At 33.7% G+C, this 18,703-nt stretch overlaps 1 protein-coding gene and 2 long non-coding RNA genes across 6 annotated transcripts; 1 reads left to right on the forward strand and 2 right to left on the reverse strand.

Moving 5' to 3' along the window:
* Positions 1-9,890: 9,890 nt before the first annotated feature.
* On the forward strand, positions 9,891-11,982 carry LOC110790686 (uncharacterized). 2 transcript variants are annotated; one of them, XR_008924515.1, is made up of 5 exons: positions 9,936-10,003; positions 10,095-10,192; positions 10,332-10,379; positions 10,523-10,592; positions 11,790-11,982. It is a non-coding gene; the product is annotated as an uncharacterized lncRNA (long non-coding RNA). The 2 variants fall into 2 exon arrangements; XR_008924514.1 differs by having other exon boundaries at positions 9,891-10,192.
* Positions 11,983-12,098: 116 nt separating this feature from the next.
* Positions 12,099-16,431, reverse strand: LOC130464177 (uncharacterized). 3 transcript variants are annotated; one of them, XR_008924513.1, is made up of 8 exons: positions 16,163-16,431; positions 15,725-15,922; positions 15,185-15,250; positions 15,017-15,071; positions 14,816-14,924; positions 14,153-14,273; positions 14,024-14,063; positions 12,099-12,500 (listed from the first exon to the last, which is right to left on the reverse strand). It is a non-coding gene; the product is annotated as an uncharacterized lncRNA (long non-coding RNA). The 3 variants fall into 3 exon arrangements; XR_008924511.1 differs by having other exon boundaries at positions 15,017-15,079; XR_008924512.1 differs by having other exon boundaries at positions 14,010-14,063; positions 15,017-15,079.
* A 239-nt stretch (positions 16,432-16,670) lies between these two features.
* LOC130463599 (protein FAR1-RELATED SEQUENCE 1-like) lies at positions 16,671-17,318 on the reverse strand. Its single transcript, XM_056832776.1, has one exon. It carries the CDS (start codon positions 17,316-17,318, stop codon positions 16,671-16,673), a length of 648 nt encoding a protein of 215 aa, XP_056688754.1.
* Positions 17,319-18,703: the final 1,385 nt, after the last annotated feature.

Consider the following 18,703-nt stretch of genomic DNA (forward strand, 5'->3'; position numbering starts at 1 on the left):
GGGTTCGTAGCTCCCACCTTTTTTGTTTTGTGTATATCTTTCTTATTGATAATTGATTATGAATGTGTTTTTTTTTAAATTTTAATGTAGCTTGCGAAAAGTATCCTTCAAACATATTGCAAGCAAACCTACAATACCTACAAAGAAAGATCTACCCAAGTTGTTGACAAGGATGTCCCCGAATAGTATTGCTCAACTGAACAAGACGATTTCTGCTTCTCAATGAAGTGCAATCGAGAATGTAGGCTTTGGGGACCTCTTATCTTTGAAAATCTCCAATCTGCCACTACATCTAGGTTTGTTTCTTGTAGAGAGTTTTGATGCTAATACTTGTTGTTTAAGGATTCATGGAAATGAATTCTTCATCACTGACAAGGATGTGCACGAGGTGTTGGGGCTTCCTCTAGGGGTTGAAGAGATCAACTTGGATAATGGTTGTAAGGACGTAGAACTCTTGGATTGTTGGAAGAAACAATTCAAGAAGTTCATGAAGGAGAAAGCAGCGAAAAAAGCAAAAAAAGTTAAGGTAGTTAAAGGTGAAACTGTGAAGGTGAAGGAGACTTTCACTCAACTGATTCCTATTGGGGTTCTTACTGATCATTTGAAGTCAAGTAAATCATCTTCGGATATGTGGTTGAGGAATTACGTAGTTCTTGTTACTTCGACTCTTATTCATGGAGGGCAGAACCAATTTGTTAACTACTGGATTCTGCGTTATTTGAAGGAAATGAGTCAAATCAAAAATCTGAATTGGTGTAATTTTGTGCTTCAATGCTTGGTTAACAGTAAGTTGTACTGGGAAGAGGTAGAGGGAAGATGGTTTGCTGGATCTTTGGTATTTCTTATGGTAATTACTGTTTTTTTTTTTTTTTATATAAATTTCATTCACATTCTCTTATTTATCATCTAACTTTTTTTTTTTGTAGCTCTTCTATGTGGATAAAGTTGCCTTAGAGGAAGTGCATATTGAAAGATCACTGCCTATAATAAAAGGATGGAATTGTAATATGCTATCCACACGAGAAAAACTTGAGATCGAATTGGGTAGGATTGCATTCCACGGGATGAATGATGCAGTAGATAATGGTGAAACATCTGGAACTCGAAAGGTATTCAATTCAATACCTTTTAACTGCTTTTCTTTTTTTTTTATTTTTTTATTTTGAGTTTGAATAGTATTAACTTTTTATCACTTTTTTTAGCAACAAGAAGAGGTTATTGAAAATGAGAATCCCGAACAAAATGTACCAACTGAACAAGAAGTTCGTGAAGATCAATCAAAGGTAATTTTCGTATATTTTTATTTCATATTGTTTAAGCACTTTATACCACTATATTAACACGGATTGTGTTTTTTTTTTCTTGAAGGAAAACGCTTCTGCTTGTCCCGAAGAGAATGAAGCCCCTCAAATTGTAGAAAATGTCAACCCTCCTGTTGAGAAGAACAAGTTTCAGTTGAAACAAGTAAGTAACATTTGTTAAAATGAGCATTCTGAAACTTGCTCATTTGTTCAAATGAGCAAAATGTAACTTGCTCATTTTGACAAATGAGCAAAATTTGAATTGTTGAATTGTCCAAATGAGCAAAATATAACTTGCTATTTTGCTCATTTGTCCAAATGAGCAAAATGTAAGTTGTTCATTTGTCCAAATGAGCAAAATGTAACTTGCTCATTTTAACAAATGACCAAAATTTGAATTGCTCATTTGTCCAAATGAGCAAAATATAACTTGCTCATTTGCACAAATGAGCAAAATTTGAATGTAATTTACTCATTTATGCATCCTCAATTTAATCATCTAGGGACTCGTGTACCCAATTTCCCACTCCCTCGATTTATGCTGATCTCATGTATACGTGCTTATTGATTTCTCAATCGTTCAAACGAGCAATGAAAAAATACACAGGTTTGAGTCAAAAATAAGAAATCAACAATCCTCAAACTTCCTTAATTCTATCACATTGATTTCACCACCATCATAGGATTTGAGTTGAATTCACTAAGCCTATTTTAGTTCCTCAATCAGAATATTCTCATTTAAAGTTCGAGTTTAAAGTTTTGCTTACTGTGTCATGTTTGTAGGATTGTATTTTGGAGTTGGTTGTTGCTGCTAATGAACTTGCAATGGCAATGGAGAAGTTTCAGCTAAAGGCGCAACATGCATATTCTGATTTCCCAGATGATCAAAGAATTCAGTCCTTGAGAGATTCAGCTTCAGTTGTGTGGGACAACTGTTCTTCTACAAACAATGTCAACCAAACAGAGAATGTTGTTACTCCCAATCCAAATATAATAGAGAATCAATCTGAGGTATGATTACGACTTTGTATAATTTTTATCGATCACCTTAATTACTTTTGCTGTTGCAAATGGTTTTGATCACTTGAAGACATATTTTACTAAACCAGGAAAATGAGCGTTCAATATATAGTCTTCCCAGTTAATAGCTTTGGGATCAAAGTAGAATATATCTGTTTCCAACCCTCTTTCTTTCGCTGCCATCCTTAACTTGTCGGTGAATGTCTTTTTGAATATTAGAAATGAGCTAGTAATTTTTAATTGAGTTATTACATTTTTTTGTGTGGAATTTGCTTATTGGTTCAAATGAGCAAAAAAAATCAAAATGAGAAAAAAAAATCTGCTTATTGGTTCAAATGAGCAAAAAAAATCAAAATGAGCAAAAAAATCTGCTTATTTATTCAAATGAGCAAAACAATCTGCTCATTTGTTCAAATGAGCAAAAACATCTGCTCATTTGTTCATTTCACCTTGATGAAATGAGCAAAGATAATGAGTGATTCATAGAGCCTGCTCAGATTTCTGATTCTTTTTTTTGTGCAGATTCCTCGTGAAAAGCCTGCTGAAATTCCTCGTGAAGAGTCTGTTCTAAGATTCAGCCAAGATGAAGATGATGAGTTTTGGAGGAATCCGATTGTGATTAAAGCTTGGGATGATATTGTTGAAAAAGGGATACGAAACAAAAATGCAAGATGTGCAGAGGAGCTAGTACCCCCGTCCTTTAGCCTTGGTCTTGACTCACCGATTACTGAAACAGTTTCTGAAATTGCTGCTGATGTTTTTCAAAAAATTTTGAAGGATAACGAGCTTGAGGTGGATGATACTCTGCCAGGGATAGACACTGTTATTAAATTCCATGAAAATGCAATTTTTGAAGAAGCGGTGTTTTTAGAGAAAGAAGTGGCTGAAAGAGAACTGAGGTTGGATAGAAGGAGGAATCAGAAAAAGAGGGATTCACCAACAAAAGGAAAAGGAACCTGTGAGGTAAACAAAAGGCAGAAGGTGGTGAATAGGGAAGTTACTCTGTCGAAGTCTTTGTGCTCACCATATAAGGATCGAATGGTGAACATAAAAAGTGCGCTAACACCTGCACAAAAAGCCATTGTGGATTATGTGATAAACCCTCAGGAACCTGCTGAGTATGTTTCTTATCATTTTTTTTTTAAAAAAAGTCTTTTTAACTTACATTCTGATTTATTATTTACTTGATTTTTTTTTTCAGTGAAAAACTTTTTCTGTGGAAAGTTGGTGAACGTGATGAATTTTCTTTGACAAGGCTTCATTTTCAGTCATTCAAACAAGGCAATGGAATGTTCTCTCCCATAATTGACGCTTGGTCGTTGATTCTAAATTCCAAAGGACAATACAAATCTGATTCCTCACCAGCTCATTTCTTTTTCAGTTGTCTACCAGCAGTAAGTTTTTATTTCTTGTTAAAAAATTCTTCAATGTTTTTGGTTGCATTTAAGTTTCTCATTTAGCTCATTGGCTATATCATCTCCTGAATTATCAGAATTCTTAGTCCCCCTCCCCTGTCTTAAGGCCAAGGGATGGACATTCAGTTATTTGAACAAAACATTGGCACATTGCTACAAATATTCTAAACGAATTAGTTTCTGCCTCTCTGGTGAGAAACTGTTTGAGTACGCTACTCCTGTAGTCTCCCAACCCCTATTTTAGGAAATGATTTTGGAATTTAGCAAGGAATCTGTTAAACTTAGGAATGCAAAGTTTTTAGAAGCAGGAGACAAAGAATTGAAGAGAAGTCGGTTTGAAATCAAGGATATTGCGTTGTATTTCTTCCCTGTTTGTCGGGCTGTCCATTATTTTCTTGTCTGCTTCAACACTCTCCTAAATTCAATGGATTTGATTGATTGAGTTGAAGGTTTTCCAAGTTATTGTAACTTTATGAAGAACCTGGTATGCAATTATAATCTCTTACATTTATTTATCTTAGCTATTGATATTTACTAATACACTTGTTATATTTTATACAGAGGTATGCATTTGCCCACGTGATGGGAAATCAGCGCTCGGTACAAGGTAACTTGTTGAATAAAGATATCATGAATATGACTTCACTGATGGTGCGCATGAATACTGTGGAATTTCTCTTATGAGGCACATGGAGGCCTATATGGGAGTGAAAAAGTGGGATTGTGGTTTGAAGAAAAATGATGTAAGTATTTTAATATTGATAGTATTTTTAATAGTGATGTATTTCTTGTTCAAAATTATTCTTAAATCAATATCTGCTCTTCTACTGTAAGGGCTGCACCATAATTTTACCAACCATAATCATCAACTCCAATTTTAGATATTGTTTAAATTTCCTCCAAATAATCTGCAGCTTTTGGATCAGAATTCTGGAATTTTTTTTGAAAGTAATTCCTTTTGTTTCAAGTACTCAAGTTCATCGCAACATGGAAGGGTGTTTGATGTTTACTGGGTGAACGCCACTAAATTTTGATTAACGGGTGTTTTTTTTTGCAGCTATTGACAATGGACAGACTTGCTTCCAAATATTGCGTGGATATAATCAAAAGTGATATCAATGAAGCATCAGTCATCATAGACAAGAAAATCAAAGGCAAAACCAGAGTTAGCTAAAGACGATCTCATATTCCTCTAATTTCTGCAAAGCAGAGGTTTATTGGTTTTATGTATTCTTCTAACTTCGCGGATATGTGTTTTACACCTAATGAATTTAATACATGTTATCTAGTAGTCTTGGATATTTTGGAGCTGTGCTAGTAATTCTTTTGCTCCGTTAATTCATACCTTGTTTAAGTGTTGAGCACAATGAATTTTGTACTTGTTGGTTCAAATTTTAATGTAGTAATCTTGGATATTTGGTGTTTGATTTCAAAGTTCGGTTGTTTTTCAGTAATATTTGATATTTGGTGTTTGATTGCTCATTTGTTTCTAAATGAGTAAATTTTAAATTTCAAACTTAAATACTTGCTAATTGTATGTAAATGAGCAAAATTTGAAGTTCAAAGTTAAACATTCAGTCATTGTTTGTAAATGAGCAATTTTTAAAGTTCGGAATTCAAATATTTGCTCATTATTACTAAATGAGCAAATATTAAAGTTTCGTTCATTGTTACTAAATGAGCAAATAGAAGTCTAAACATTTGCTCATTATTTATAAATGAGGAAATATCAAAGTTCGAATGGATATTTGTTATTTGATAGCTCATTTGGTTTTATATGAGCAATTTTTTAATTTCGAAATTTAAACATTTGCTCATTATTACTAAATGATCAATTTTTAAAGTTCAGAATTTAAACATTTGCTCATTATTACTACATGAGCAAATATTAAAGTTTCGGAGTCTAAACATTTGCTCATTATTTATAAATGAGCAAATATCAAAGTTCAAATTTTAAAATTTTGCTCATTGTTTATAAATGAGCAAATATTAAAGTATCAATTCTAAAATATTTGCGCATTGTTTTTAAATGAGCAAAAATATTTAAAACTTTTGCTCATTGTATTTAAATGAGCAAATATTAAAGTTCGAATTTTAAATTTTTGCTCATTGTTACTAAATGAGCAAATATTAAAGTTCGGAATTTAAACATTTGCTCATTATTACTACATGAGCAAATATTAAAGTTTGGAATTTAAACATTTGCTCATTAATACTACATGAGCAAATATTGAAGTTTCGGAGTTTTAATTTTAAACGTTTGCTCATTTGTCTCTAATTGAGCAAATTTTAAATTTCGAACTTCGATATTTGCTCATTGATTGTAAATGATCAATATTTGAAGTTCGGTTTTTTCTTTTACTCATTGTTCCTAAATGAGCAAATATTAAAGTTGCGAAGTCTAAACATTTGCTCATTATTTATAAATGAGCAAATATCAAAGTTCGAATTTAAAATTTTTGCTCATTGTTTATAAATGAGCAAATATTAAAGTATCAATTCTAAAATATTTTCTCATTGTAAATGAGAAAAAATATTAAAGTATCAATTCTAAAATATTAAATTTTGAAGTTCAATTTAATATTTGCTCATTGTATTTAAATGAACAAAAATTATAGATTAGATTCTAAATATTTGCTCATTATTCTAAATGAGCAAATATTTAAGTTTCGAATCCAAATATTTTCTCATTTGTTTATAAATGAGAAAATTTTAAAATTGTTGGCAAAGAGAGTACAAATCAACACTTCTTTATTAAGAACACAAGTTCCCAGAACTTGTCAGTGGATGTATACATAAGGAATGTGTTGAATAAAGCACCAGTAATCCCCATCTGGGTTCTTACACCTCTCCGAAAGTATGGGGCAATCATAAATATATAGTTCCTTCAAGTTGGGGAGGTTTATTCAAGACATTACACAAAACAGTGCAAGATGTAACACAAGAAATAAACACAGCAGATTTTCGGAGTCCAAATATTTTCTCATTTGTTTCCAGTGCCAATTGTATTCCACAATAATTAGTTGTTACACTTAAATAGGTTCCAAAATGTACCAAATTGTACTCAAAAGAATAACTAAGCAGGAAATGTTGCTTTTGCTCATTCTTCCCAAAGCTTCCCTTGCTAAGTATTCAGCAGCTTCTTGACGATCATCTACGTGCTTAAATATGTCCACTGCTTCTAGATTCCTAGTTACCTGAGAGAGCCAAAGAGAATGTTTCTAGTAAATAATGTTTGGTTTATTTCGTAATCGAATTAAAACATTCAGTATTATATAGAGTATGTAATGTGAGTAGGCACATTTCTCCAAGTTTGCAGCCTTGCAGTAACAAGTGCATCCAAAGACCTTGCAAAATCCCAACAAAACAACAACAGAACAGTTTTTTTTTCAGTTCTGTTATGTACAACAGAACTGAAAACAAAACAGTTGCACCCAACAACATACAACAACAGTCCATCTACTGGTGAATATATTTCAGTAAATGTGATTCATATGCTTGCGATGATATCCACCAATTATGTGATTTTTCTTGCGATATGGATCGCTTAGCTAAATTTTAATAACAGCCAAGAAAATGATCAGACTCTCAGGTTTCGCACTGTCAAAAGACTCAAAAGCATAAGGCGGGATACAGGAAGATTTCAAAAACGTGAATGCAGGATGTAACTGATCTGGAAAGAGCATTACAGCAACTCAGCAAGTTAATCTTAAGCTAGAATTCATGTAAACACCATACATCAAAACTTAACTGGTGAAAAGGTGCCAAAAACACAGATTGATAGAAAGTAAACACTAGAGGAAAAAACCTCAAGTGCGGGCTCATTTTAAGGGGTTTAGTGCGGGCTTTTACATGTGCAGCACATGGCCTGCCCGCACTTGATGTTTCTCAAGTGCTGCCAATTTGGAAAATGAGCCCGCACTTGACATATTTTGTGCTGCCAATTTTAGAATATGAGCCCGCACTTGATATATTTGGTGCTGCCAATTTAGAAAATGAGCCCGCACTTGACAAATTTGGTGCTGCCAATTTTGAAAATGAGCCCGCACTTGACATATTTAGTGCTGCCAATTTTGAAAATGAGCCCGCACTTGACATAAAAATGGGCAGCACAAGCATAAAAATGAGCTGCACTTGATATATAAATGAGCCGCACTTGATCTAGATTTGTTATATAACCGATTTCCCTACTACATATATTATACAATTGACCACGCCACTAGTTGATCTCCATACATCGCATAAAAAGTATCCAATTATATAGATAATTAAATTAAATAGTATACAATTGTAAATATAAAAGTCGATTACATTATAATCATATAAAAAACTAGCATCCATAATCTAAGATTCACTACAAGAAAATATAAAAGACAATAAATGGTAATCAAGCACTACTACAGAAATGTGCTTTAATAGCGCTAATTTAATAGCGCTTTTACCCCTTTTTCTGTTAAAGGTATCAAATAAGACATTTAATAGCGCTTTTAAAATAAGCACTGTCATATCTACTTTATATTACAACGATTTCAAATAAAACGCTATTAAATCCTTTAAGAAAAAAAATTTAAAATAAAAAACCGCCTAGAAAATTAAAATATGTCATTACCCTCACAGAGTCACGGGCTCACCCGCCTCCATCCTCACCTCCTCACATCTCTATCTCTCTCCTCCTTAGATCATCCCCTCTCTCTTCCTCACAATTTCTCCTCTACCGTCCTTGATCTTTTGGCGTCTATGGAAACGGTGTGGCGACGGTGGCGTTGTGGGTGTTGATTTCGGTGCTTGTGGCTTTGTAATTCCTAGATTAGGGTTTCGATTTGGGCTTTGTTTGGGTAATTCCTATCAGTTATCGATTCTACAATAATTTTGTTTAATTATTTGAAATTATCTCTCCTCTAATGAGAAATTCGTAAAGTACCTGATACAAATTTCTTCATCTTAAAGTTCATAAAAGGTAATTGTATTTCTATTTAATCAATTACTTTGGCTTGGTTAATGGGTAGTTTCAATTAATTTAACGAGTTAGATTAAATTTTGACTTCTTTAGAATTGCATCTTGAATTGTAGCTTTTAATTCTAATATCTATTGCTTGTAAATTAATTGTGATTGTCCAAGTGCTTGTATATTGGGGAAATTAACAATTTTTAATTATGAATATCAAATTCATAGCTTTTTTATTAGGCGCTGATATATTTGTAATGGTATATGCCATAGTTATCAACTATCAAGTGTAACAAATTATATCAAATCCTCAGCAACACTATTTTTTTTTTCCTGGGTGTAATACATGTATATCCTCTGTAATTTCATAATTTTCTCTAATGTTGAAATAATTTTCTGAATGAATTTGTAGTTTCTGAATTGCTCATAATATGTTTTAAGTGTATACTAAGTTGCAGTGATTATTATGTGAATTGTTCCATAATCACCATTCTTTTGATCTGAAACATTTGAGATTGAATTTTCAGTAGAATAGAGTTTGAGATATGTCATCATTGAAAACTATTTTAGTGATATAACTCTCTTCAAGGGTTTACTTAGATTGAGGTAAGTGATTAGGAGGGATGTTTTATGGAGAAAATTATCACTGAAGGTTTTTTTTTTTCTAGATATATATTAGTTTGGTATGTCACAGAACATTATTCAGTTACATAGGTAAATTGTTGGGCAGGAACACCATTGATGATGTTTGATATGTGGGAACATTGAAATTTTAATCTAATTGTTAGATTAGAACAGATTGCGAAAGAGGAGAAGAGAGGTGAGGAAAAAAATCAATAGTCTAGGATTTCTGATTCTGCCAGGCCATTTGATATGTTCATAATCATATTGTTCTTGATCATGACTATATTACAAGGAGTTAGTAGCAGACTTAATTTTGATGTTTTATTATTCTAATTTTGTTGGTGTTTGGTTATTCTAATGTTATTTATGTTATAGTGTTCTGGTTTTTAATGTGACTTAGAATGTTTGTGTTGTAGTGGTAATTATTCATTGTGGTAATTCTATATTGCATTTTCAATTATACGATTGAAAGTTCCGTTGATTCGTACTGTATATGACCTGAGTTTTTAGTGTCGTATATTGATATTAAACTTCGTTGCACTATTTTAGGAGGAAACTAGTGTTGCTCAATCTCATTTAGGGGAATAGGAATTCATTGGTTTCTGGAGCACAGACCGGAGTAAAAGATGGCAAAAGTCCTAAGGTTTTGGTCATTTCTCTGCCTATTACTACGTGGCTCCTCTATTGATGATCACCAGGTCAAATAATGGCATCTATGTAGCATCTTTCATTGTCATTATTTGTGTGTGGAGCCTGAAAATAATTTTGATGCCTTAAATTTTTGTTAAGTTTGACACTTAGGTTATGCATTAAAACTCGAGAATTATGATGAGTACAGTGGTGTTCGTACTGAAGAAGTCCTAACTAATGCTCTGGCAATTATTTATGTAAGGGTCTCATTCATTTGATGTTTTTCATAAATCTTTGTCATGCTAGTCAACTACTTATATTGGGGTTCTGTCTAAAAAAAAGACAAGTTTTAGTTCTTACGTTCTTTCCCCTTCTCTTCTGTGAACTATCTGGCAGGAATCTAAAAGAACTCAGCAAGAATGCATCTTATTGTGAGAAGAAGAGGTCCATATACTATCATACAAGTCTTAACAATTGGATTGAAATAAGGCTAAAGCCTCTTAATGCATATACTCTCTCTTGTAAATGTTTCTCTTTAGAAAGATACTGCTTATTTCGCTTGATATTTATTTGATTTATTCCCGCAGGGAGACGTAAATGTTGGGGTTGCACCTTTACATATCCTGTTCTCATGGCTGCTATATTCTCTTGTATCAGGTGAGTTTATTGGTAAATTATTATGCTTATGTGATGATTTGTATTATTACTTCTTATCTAATAAACCGTACTTCATAATAAGATAAATATATCGAAGTGGAAAGAACAAAGTTCATTATCAATACAATATATACAAAGTCCATTGCAGTATTCTTATCAACTCGTAGGACCTTACCAATTTTCGACCCTATTTTGTTGAGGAAGTTTATATTAAAATAATCCACAGAGATGTTGGGAATGCGCACCCATGCAGTGAGGATACGAATAGGGGATTCGTCTGGTACGAAGTTCGACACCCATTTGCGAATTGTTAGGTAGTTGTCGTCTATCATCCATGGCCCCTGTGTGAGGACATACTGATAATCCGCATAATTAGTGAATCGTGCAATGAAGTATCTGCACCCAATATCAGTAAGAGCTAGTTCACCCTTGATCCCCCATTTCTTTTTTAGGCGTCTCATTAATCCCATATAACCGATGTTTCCATCAAACATCTTGATAATGAGTGAATTTTTCCAAGGACGGCGCATTCTTCGTTTTTCATCTTTGGTCAGGAGGATAGCAGGGCAGCGCTCATCGTTAACGATCTCGTCAGGAGCCTCATCATCATCCGAGATGTCATCGTCTTCCTCCTCATCGATGAAGGAGGATGATATGACTTGGTGGGCGGGTTGGGTCCCAAGAACCATATCTCGAAAGGACATGGGGGGAGTATCGATAACTGGTTGGACTTCCTTCTGGTGGTCTACTTCTGTTGGACTAGCATCCACCATTTGATCATCATGAACCATGTACTTGTCGAAGATGTAGTTTGTGATTTTGCGTTTGTGTTTTTTGTTTGATCTCGCAAGTTGATCTTGTTCTTCAGGGTTGCGTTGATTTTCTTGGTTTTCCATCGAGAGGTTTTCTTGTAACACACAATGTACTTGCTGCTTTTAGGATATTTGATGTATATTTCATTTGATTTTGTTGGTAGACAGTGTAATTGTGTGGCTTGTATAGGTCACTTTGAGATAGGTTTGATACAAATTCACCTAACACAACCAACCTATGTTAAGTGATAATCTATTCCTATAATGTGAAGTTTAGATTTTTTTGTTCCATATATGGCACTTATTGTTTATTGTAATACTAATTCTTACGGGTTTTTTCCCATCTATATATGTATGAATATCTTATACCCCTATTGTTTCGCAGTACTTTTCAGATTGTCAGTTTCCAAGTTATGACAAGGAGCATATTGACGAAGTAAGAACTGAGTGGGTGCGCCATGTTGTTCAACAAATTGTATAATCGCTAGGTTACGTTGAATGAACCAACAAACATACAACTTTATTAATTAATGTATTTTGCGTAGTTTAATGTTTAGAATTTTATTTTGGATCTATGTAATCGGTTTTATTAGGGTGACTTGTAAAAATTCTTTCCATTGAGGTTTGGAAATTAATATTCAACTATTCACTACTCTTCAATATATGGTTTTATTTTGCGGAAAAAATGAAATGCTTTTCAAGTAGGCAGCGATATTATAAATAATTAAAAACAAAAAAACAAAAAAAAACTTTAATAGCGCTTCATAACATCCGCTATTAGAAAATAATTTGAAAGATGGCGCCAAATCTTCAATAGCGTTTCTTTAATAGCGTTTATAATGTGCTATGAAAGAAACATTTGAATTATCCTAGATACTACATATGACAGCGCTTTTGTAAAGCGCTATTAAAGGTACCTTTTACTTTTAATAGCGAAGCCATCAACAACGCTTCAAGGAGCACTGTTAAAAGCATTATTAAGCGCTATTAAAAGCAATTTCTGTCATAGTGAAGTTTGCCAGCTTTTCTCGAACTGCATTTATCTCCTCAGTGGTGAAAGACTGCTCCCTCAGATTGTTGAATACCTTAAGAAGATCTACCATCAAAAAAATATATATACTTTAGTTATATTAAAAATATTGAATCGTACAATAAACAAAAACTTAATTTGTTCATAACAACGAAATAATGAACCGTATAATAATAAAAATGATTTATTTTGCTACTAACTTTCAACTAATGAACTTAAATAAGTATTTAAACCCTTTACATACTTAGTTTTATGTTTCAAATACTCATTCTCACCTACTTTAGCCAAATTATGCACATTTAAGACTCGTTGATCATTATAGGTCACATATTAACTAAAATGGATTATTTCGGTCACAAGTTTCAACTAATCAACTTCATTTCTACTAAGTTCTTAGTGACCCCGTTTTGTAGCATTTACCGTCTCGGCCTTATTTCCGCTAACGCCTCGCTTCTGTTTTGAGATGAGTGTTACAACAATATTCCCCCCCCCCCCCTCCCTAAAAACACATTCCAGTTGTTCGATGAACTACAACTACATTCTCATACCAACTCCAAGTATCGGGAAACAAACCACATTCAGATATCAGTAGTCGTATGCATTACATGGAAAACTTCTCTAATAAAAATATAGGTAGTGGATGACTTTCCCGCCATACAGACTTTTCGGGCATAAAGTTCCGACTATCCATTAATATTAGGCATGTTAACATAAAGTTTTCATTTTTCCACATAGGCACATACAAGATCAGTGGGCATCTAATTTCATCTATTCATGCATTCACCCAGAATACAATAAAACATTAGAGTCTACCATCATAAAGCAAGTTGCTCCGGGTATACAAGGCAACAAAGCAAGTAGTTGAAGATACAAACTTACAAAGCCACAAAGGTCCACACATCATGTGTAGAGAAGTATCAAAATAATTTATTGAAGTATTGAACTACTGATATATTAACATTGAACACACATTTCCAATCAGCTAGCTAAAGATTTTACACAGAAAAAATAAGATTGGCACTCTTGACAGAGTTGGCTGATTTGCAATAGATTGTTTCCAGATCTCAACAGACTAGCTGGAGCCTGGAAGTACAAACTACTACATCACCATGCAATTCATCAGGATCCAAATAAGAAACTAACTCACTGGACAAGGGTTATCAACTTATTACTCTTAGCAGCACATATGCATAGGCAGCATAGCCACGTATAGATTTACAATTACACGCCACAAGAGTCGTTAAGGGAGAAACAGTTATCACCACAGAGATATAACCCTCAGAAATCCAAATTCAGCCTAGGTAATGATAGATTATCGATCAGTTTTTCCCTTGTGGACTCTGGGAATCAACTAAATCAAGCACGCAAAGTATCCTCATCATGTGAATGATTTCAGCCTTATTGACAGTATTGATGTTAAGTTGTTAACATCAGAAAGAGATCATTAACGCAACTTAGTAATCCGTACTCATATTTTGATTCCTCTTCAGTTTTCCTTCAAATTTTTTCAACTTAGCCATAATGATCAAACTACTTTCTACATAAAACAAAGGAACATTAAAAAAGGAAACTTACTGGTCCACTTTTACCTTTTGCCTTGTTCATGATTAGCTCACAGAAACTGCGTCTCTGTAGGAAGAAATTAGAAATGTGAGAGACAAAATCAGGGCGGCAAAAAGGGGAACTTGTAACATAAAAAAGAGAACAAAATAACTTACATGTGGAATGATTAGATCCTCTTTTAAATATAGTAGATTTTCCACAGAAGCAATCCAGGCTTCCTGGAATTCTAGAGCAAGCTGTTGCTGAACAGCTCGTAGAAATGTCACCTTTGTGCACCTGGAGAAGCCAAGTTATATTCAGACTCTTCAGAGAATACAAAGGGAAGTACTGAACCACTATTGCTATAAATCATAAACTGGCTGAATCCTTTTTACTAGTCTGGATTACTCATCGATGACTTGTTCCATCCCAGAAGCTACAAGTAATTTCAAGAGGCTCGTCTGATATAAAAGAAATAATACTAATAATCAAAAAAACAACAAAAATCAATAAGTAAAAGATATAGGTGAAAAAGTGTATTGGATGGAGAAACAAATTTAAAAAGTTCATATGTCCTTCTCTTCCCAGTGAAAAGTCATCCCACAATGTAAGCCAAATTGAATTACTTCTTAGCATAGGGTCATTGGGAGTGGACCGTGTGGTAATAATTTAAATGAATTTCACAGAGAGCACAGAACGAATGGAAAAAACAAATTCATAGCATGCCTCAAAATCAAAAGAGAGAACAAACAGATGTATGAGCAGAGAAAATCAAGTAACCAGCAATAACAACAATAAGCTAACAGAAATCCCAAGTCCAATTAAGAAAGAGTTCTCACTACTTTCATCTTCTTCTTCAGTTCCACTGTTATATCATCAGCTAACGATAATCGAGCATTCACTTTACTCTTCCTCTTTGAACAATTTTCTAACTAAAGCTTTGCTTCCCTGCATGACAAGACAAAAGAGAACATAAGATACATGACTGGAAGGAAGAGAAACCACAAAAAGTCCCTTTAAGCATACTATATTCTACTCACTCTTCCTGTAGCTTCTGCAGTTCATTTTTCACTCCCTCCATAATTTTCTTCTTAACTTTTGACCTCAACAAATTCAAAACAAGATAAATGTCATGGTTAGACAACGCAGACTTCTAAATCCTTAAGAGATGGTAGAAATATTTAAAAGAGACCACAAAACTCATATACCTTCTCAACATATTCCTCCCTTGTAACAAGACATGCAATTTCTTTCTTTAATGCAGCCTCTAGCATCTACGACAATTACAAAAAAAAGAATCAGGAACATCTACATACTCATCTTACTATAAGTAGATAGTTAGTCAATACAAAAGATTGTCATAGTTTTTTCAAACTCAATTCTCACAGATTCAGAAAATGAGTACAAGGGAGCTCAATCCAAATTTTTTTGAATTCACATTCGACAGATTAGCAGCAATGGAATGCAGTCAGTACAGACAACGCTGAACATAGAAATCATATTTTCATCACCTCACCAGAATCCCCACAATCCATCATTCAAATTATAAAAAATAAATAAGAAACAATTGAATACAGAAAAATTAGGTTCAACGAAACTTCAAAATCTAATAATCACAACAAAAAACCCAAAAACGATTCCATTTTGATAAACCACACCCTTCAATCGCGAAGAACCCTATAATAATAAATAAACAAATAAATAATAAAGAAAAATTGAAATCAAATGGACATTAATTGCAACATTACCTAGGCATTACTGGAACCGAATTGAAGAAGAGAATCATTAGGTTTCATAGTGGAAGCAGTATTGTTCCCGAGCTCCTCAAATTTGCAAGCTGAATTTCTCTCTGCTTCTGAAGCTTCCTTATTCTTAGTGTATCTCCCATCCCCGATGTTCTTCTTTAAACGAATTGAAGAAAGCTAACTATTGATGTACGGGGTGTCCTACTCAAAATTCAATTCCAAAACAATCAACAGAAAACCTAAATCGCAAATTGCAGCACAATTGATCCTAATTGTTCCAATTTATCGGGAAGTAGAGACCTAAGTTACGTAATTTCTCATAAATCTATTCCAAAAACAACAAAAATAAAACCTAAATCTTTCAAATTAAACAAAAAAAATTAATTCGTCATTACAGTAACCAGCTTATACTAAACAAGTAATTAAAGTTAAATTACAAACCTAGATAAAGAGGAGCGTCGCGGAGGTGGAGGAACAGCAACGGCGGCGTGGTAGGGGAAGAGCAGCGCGACGCGACGGTGGGGGAAGAGCAGCGGCGATGAGGCGGTGGGGGAACAACAGTGCGGTGTGTGCTGTTGTGAGTTTGAATTTCGCACCCAGTGAAGAACTAGAGGGGGGGAAGGAGAGAAACCAGAGAGGGGAAAATGAAGTTAGGGTAAAGCAATAACCAGAGAAGAGGAAGGAGAGAGAAGTGGGAAATTAATATTTTTGGGAAATATTTTGTGCTGCTTGTTTGTAAAATAGCCCGCACTTGAGTTAAAAGCCCGTACTTGAACTAAGTGCTGCCAATTTTTTAAAATGAGTCCGCACTTGTGAAAAAAGTATTTTTTAATTTTTTTTTATTCTCTCAAGTGCTGCCAATTTACTAAATGAGCCGCACTTGAAGGGAAACACATGGCGATTTTTCCTCTAGTGAAATAAGCTGAATTTAATTTGGCAGTTACCTTGCTTAGGTTGTAGTTTTGTTCGGGCAGTTACGACTATCGTGATAATCATATGCCCCACAAGCTTTACATTTTCTTTTGGGTTTCTGACTTTGCTCAATTGCTGCCTCCTTTTCTCCTACTATTCTATGTCTCTTGCCTTTATTCTTTGATGGTATTGGATTTTGGATATTGAGGTTAGAAGACGCACTAGGACCAACAAAAAGCTCCATCTCTTGAGTTTTTGTCATTGGCACACACTTTCCTTTTTCTACCAAATTCTTACTAATATCTCTAAGATTATCGAGAAATTGTTGCAAATTTTCCTCATTTCCCTCTGCAAGGCCTACACAGTTAAAAATCTCTGACCAGACTTCCCCTAACATTTTAGTTGTTGTGTTCATCTTCCTACATTCTTCAAGGAAGTTACCATGCATATCAAAAATTGGCCTTTTGGTTGCCTCTTTTGTCCATCGATCAAGAATGTAGTACTCTGGAATCTTTGTAACTTGTCTTGCATTTAAAACACATATTGCATGTTTACATAAAATCCCCAATCTCTCAAACAATTTGCAAGAACATGATGTCACGAGATTTCCAGAATTAAATGTTACCTCACTTGTTTTCTGTCGAGAATGGTCCATGACTTGTGCGATTTCAATATTTTCTTCCATTCTAATAGAACTAATCCCACATCTGAAACAAGCCTTGTACACCTCATCCTAGAACATGTAGAACATTTTTCTGGTATACACCTCACCTGCATGTTTCTCCAAAGGCAATGGAGTTATAAATTGAGGAACAGAGTGAATGGATTCCGTATTTAGCTTATCTTGCTTGTGCCTTTGTGCATCCATTGCACTTTCAAAACGCATGTAGAATTCTACAAGTGTCACATGCGGATTGGTGAAATTGTTGAAAAAACTATTCTCACTTTCTGATCTAGAGGTAGTTCTTAAAATGCCTCCTAACCTGCATTCAATAGCTTAACATATGAAATTTATGACATTTAAAACAAAAAAGTAATCAAAAAGTTTTCTGCTCATTTGCACAAATGAGTAATATTTTTGCTCATTTAGACAAATGAGTAAATTTTCTACACAAGTAACTATTATGGTTTGGACAGTTTTATGCTTATTTGCAAAAATGAGTACCTTTTTTTGCTCATTTAGCCAAATGAGTAAATTTATTTTGCTCATTTGTCTAAATGAGTAAATTTATTTTACACTCATTTAGACAAATGAGTAAATGAATTTTGCTCATTTGCAGAAATTAAAGTTTCTGATTTTAAATGAGTAAATTTATTTTGCTAATTTGTCTAAATGAGTAAATGAATTTTGCTCATTTGCAGAAATTAAAGTTTCTGATTTTGAATGAGTAAATTTATTTTGCTCATTTTTCTAAATGAGTAAATTTATTTTACTCATTAAGAGAAATGAGTAAATGAATTTTGCTCATTTGCAGAAATTGAAGTTTCTGATTTTAAAGGCAACAACTGATCTGGAAAGAGCATTATCAGCAAGTTAATCTTAAGCTAGACTTCAAGTAAACACCATACATCACAACTTAACTGGTGAAAGGTGCCAAAAACACAGATTGACAGAAAGTAAATAAGCAGAAATGATATCAAATTTTTGATGAGATTAACAAAATAACAAAATCTGACATCAAAGCATATTAATAAAAAGAGAAAATGTTGCCTAATCTGAGATCTCTAAAGTAGCACGGTATCCAATGTTCTCTTATTGAAAACATATGTTGGAACCAACCATTCTCCACAAGGTTATATTGAACCATAAGCGAGTTCCAAGTAGCTTCAAATTCCTCAGATTCTTGTTCCATGTCCCACACACACTCTGTAACGCCCCGACCTCTAATTCAATTATTAAAGCATAATTAGCAGCGGAATTAACCTAACTTGGTCAGGACATTACCTGCCGTAATTCCCTTTTGGAAATTACAAGGCAACATCATACATAAGCCATAAAAACCTCCAATTTAATATAATAATCCTTTATATTCCCAAAATACAAGTACATAAACTACTAAAAGTCTTTAA

Source organism: Spinacia oleracea, chromosome 6 (genome assembly GCF_020520425.1).
Source record: "Spinacia oleracea cultivar Varoflay chromosome 6, BTI_SOV_V1, whole genome shotgun sequence".
Classification (NCBI taxonomy): domain Eukaryota; kingdom Viridiplantae; phylum Streptophyta; class Magnoliopsida; order Caryophyllales; family Amaranthaceae; genus Spinacia; species Spinacia oleracea.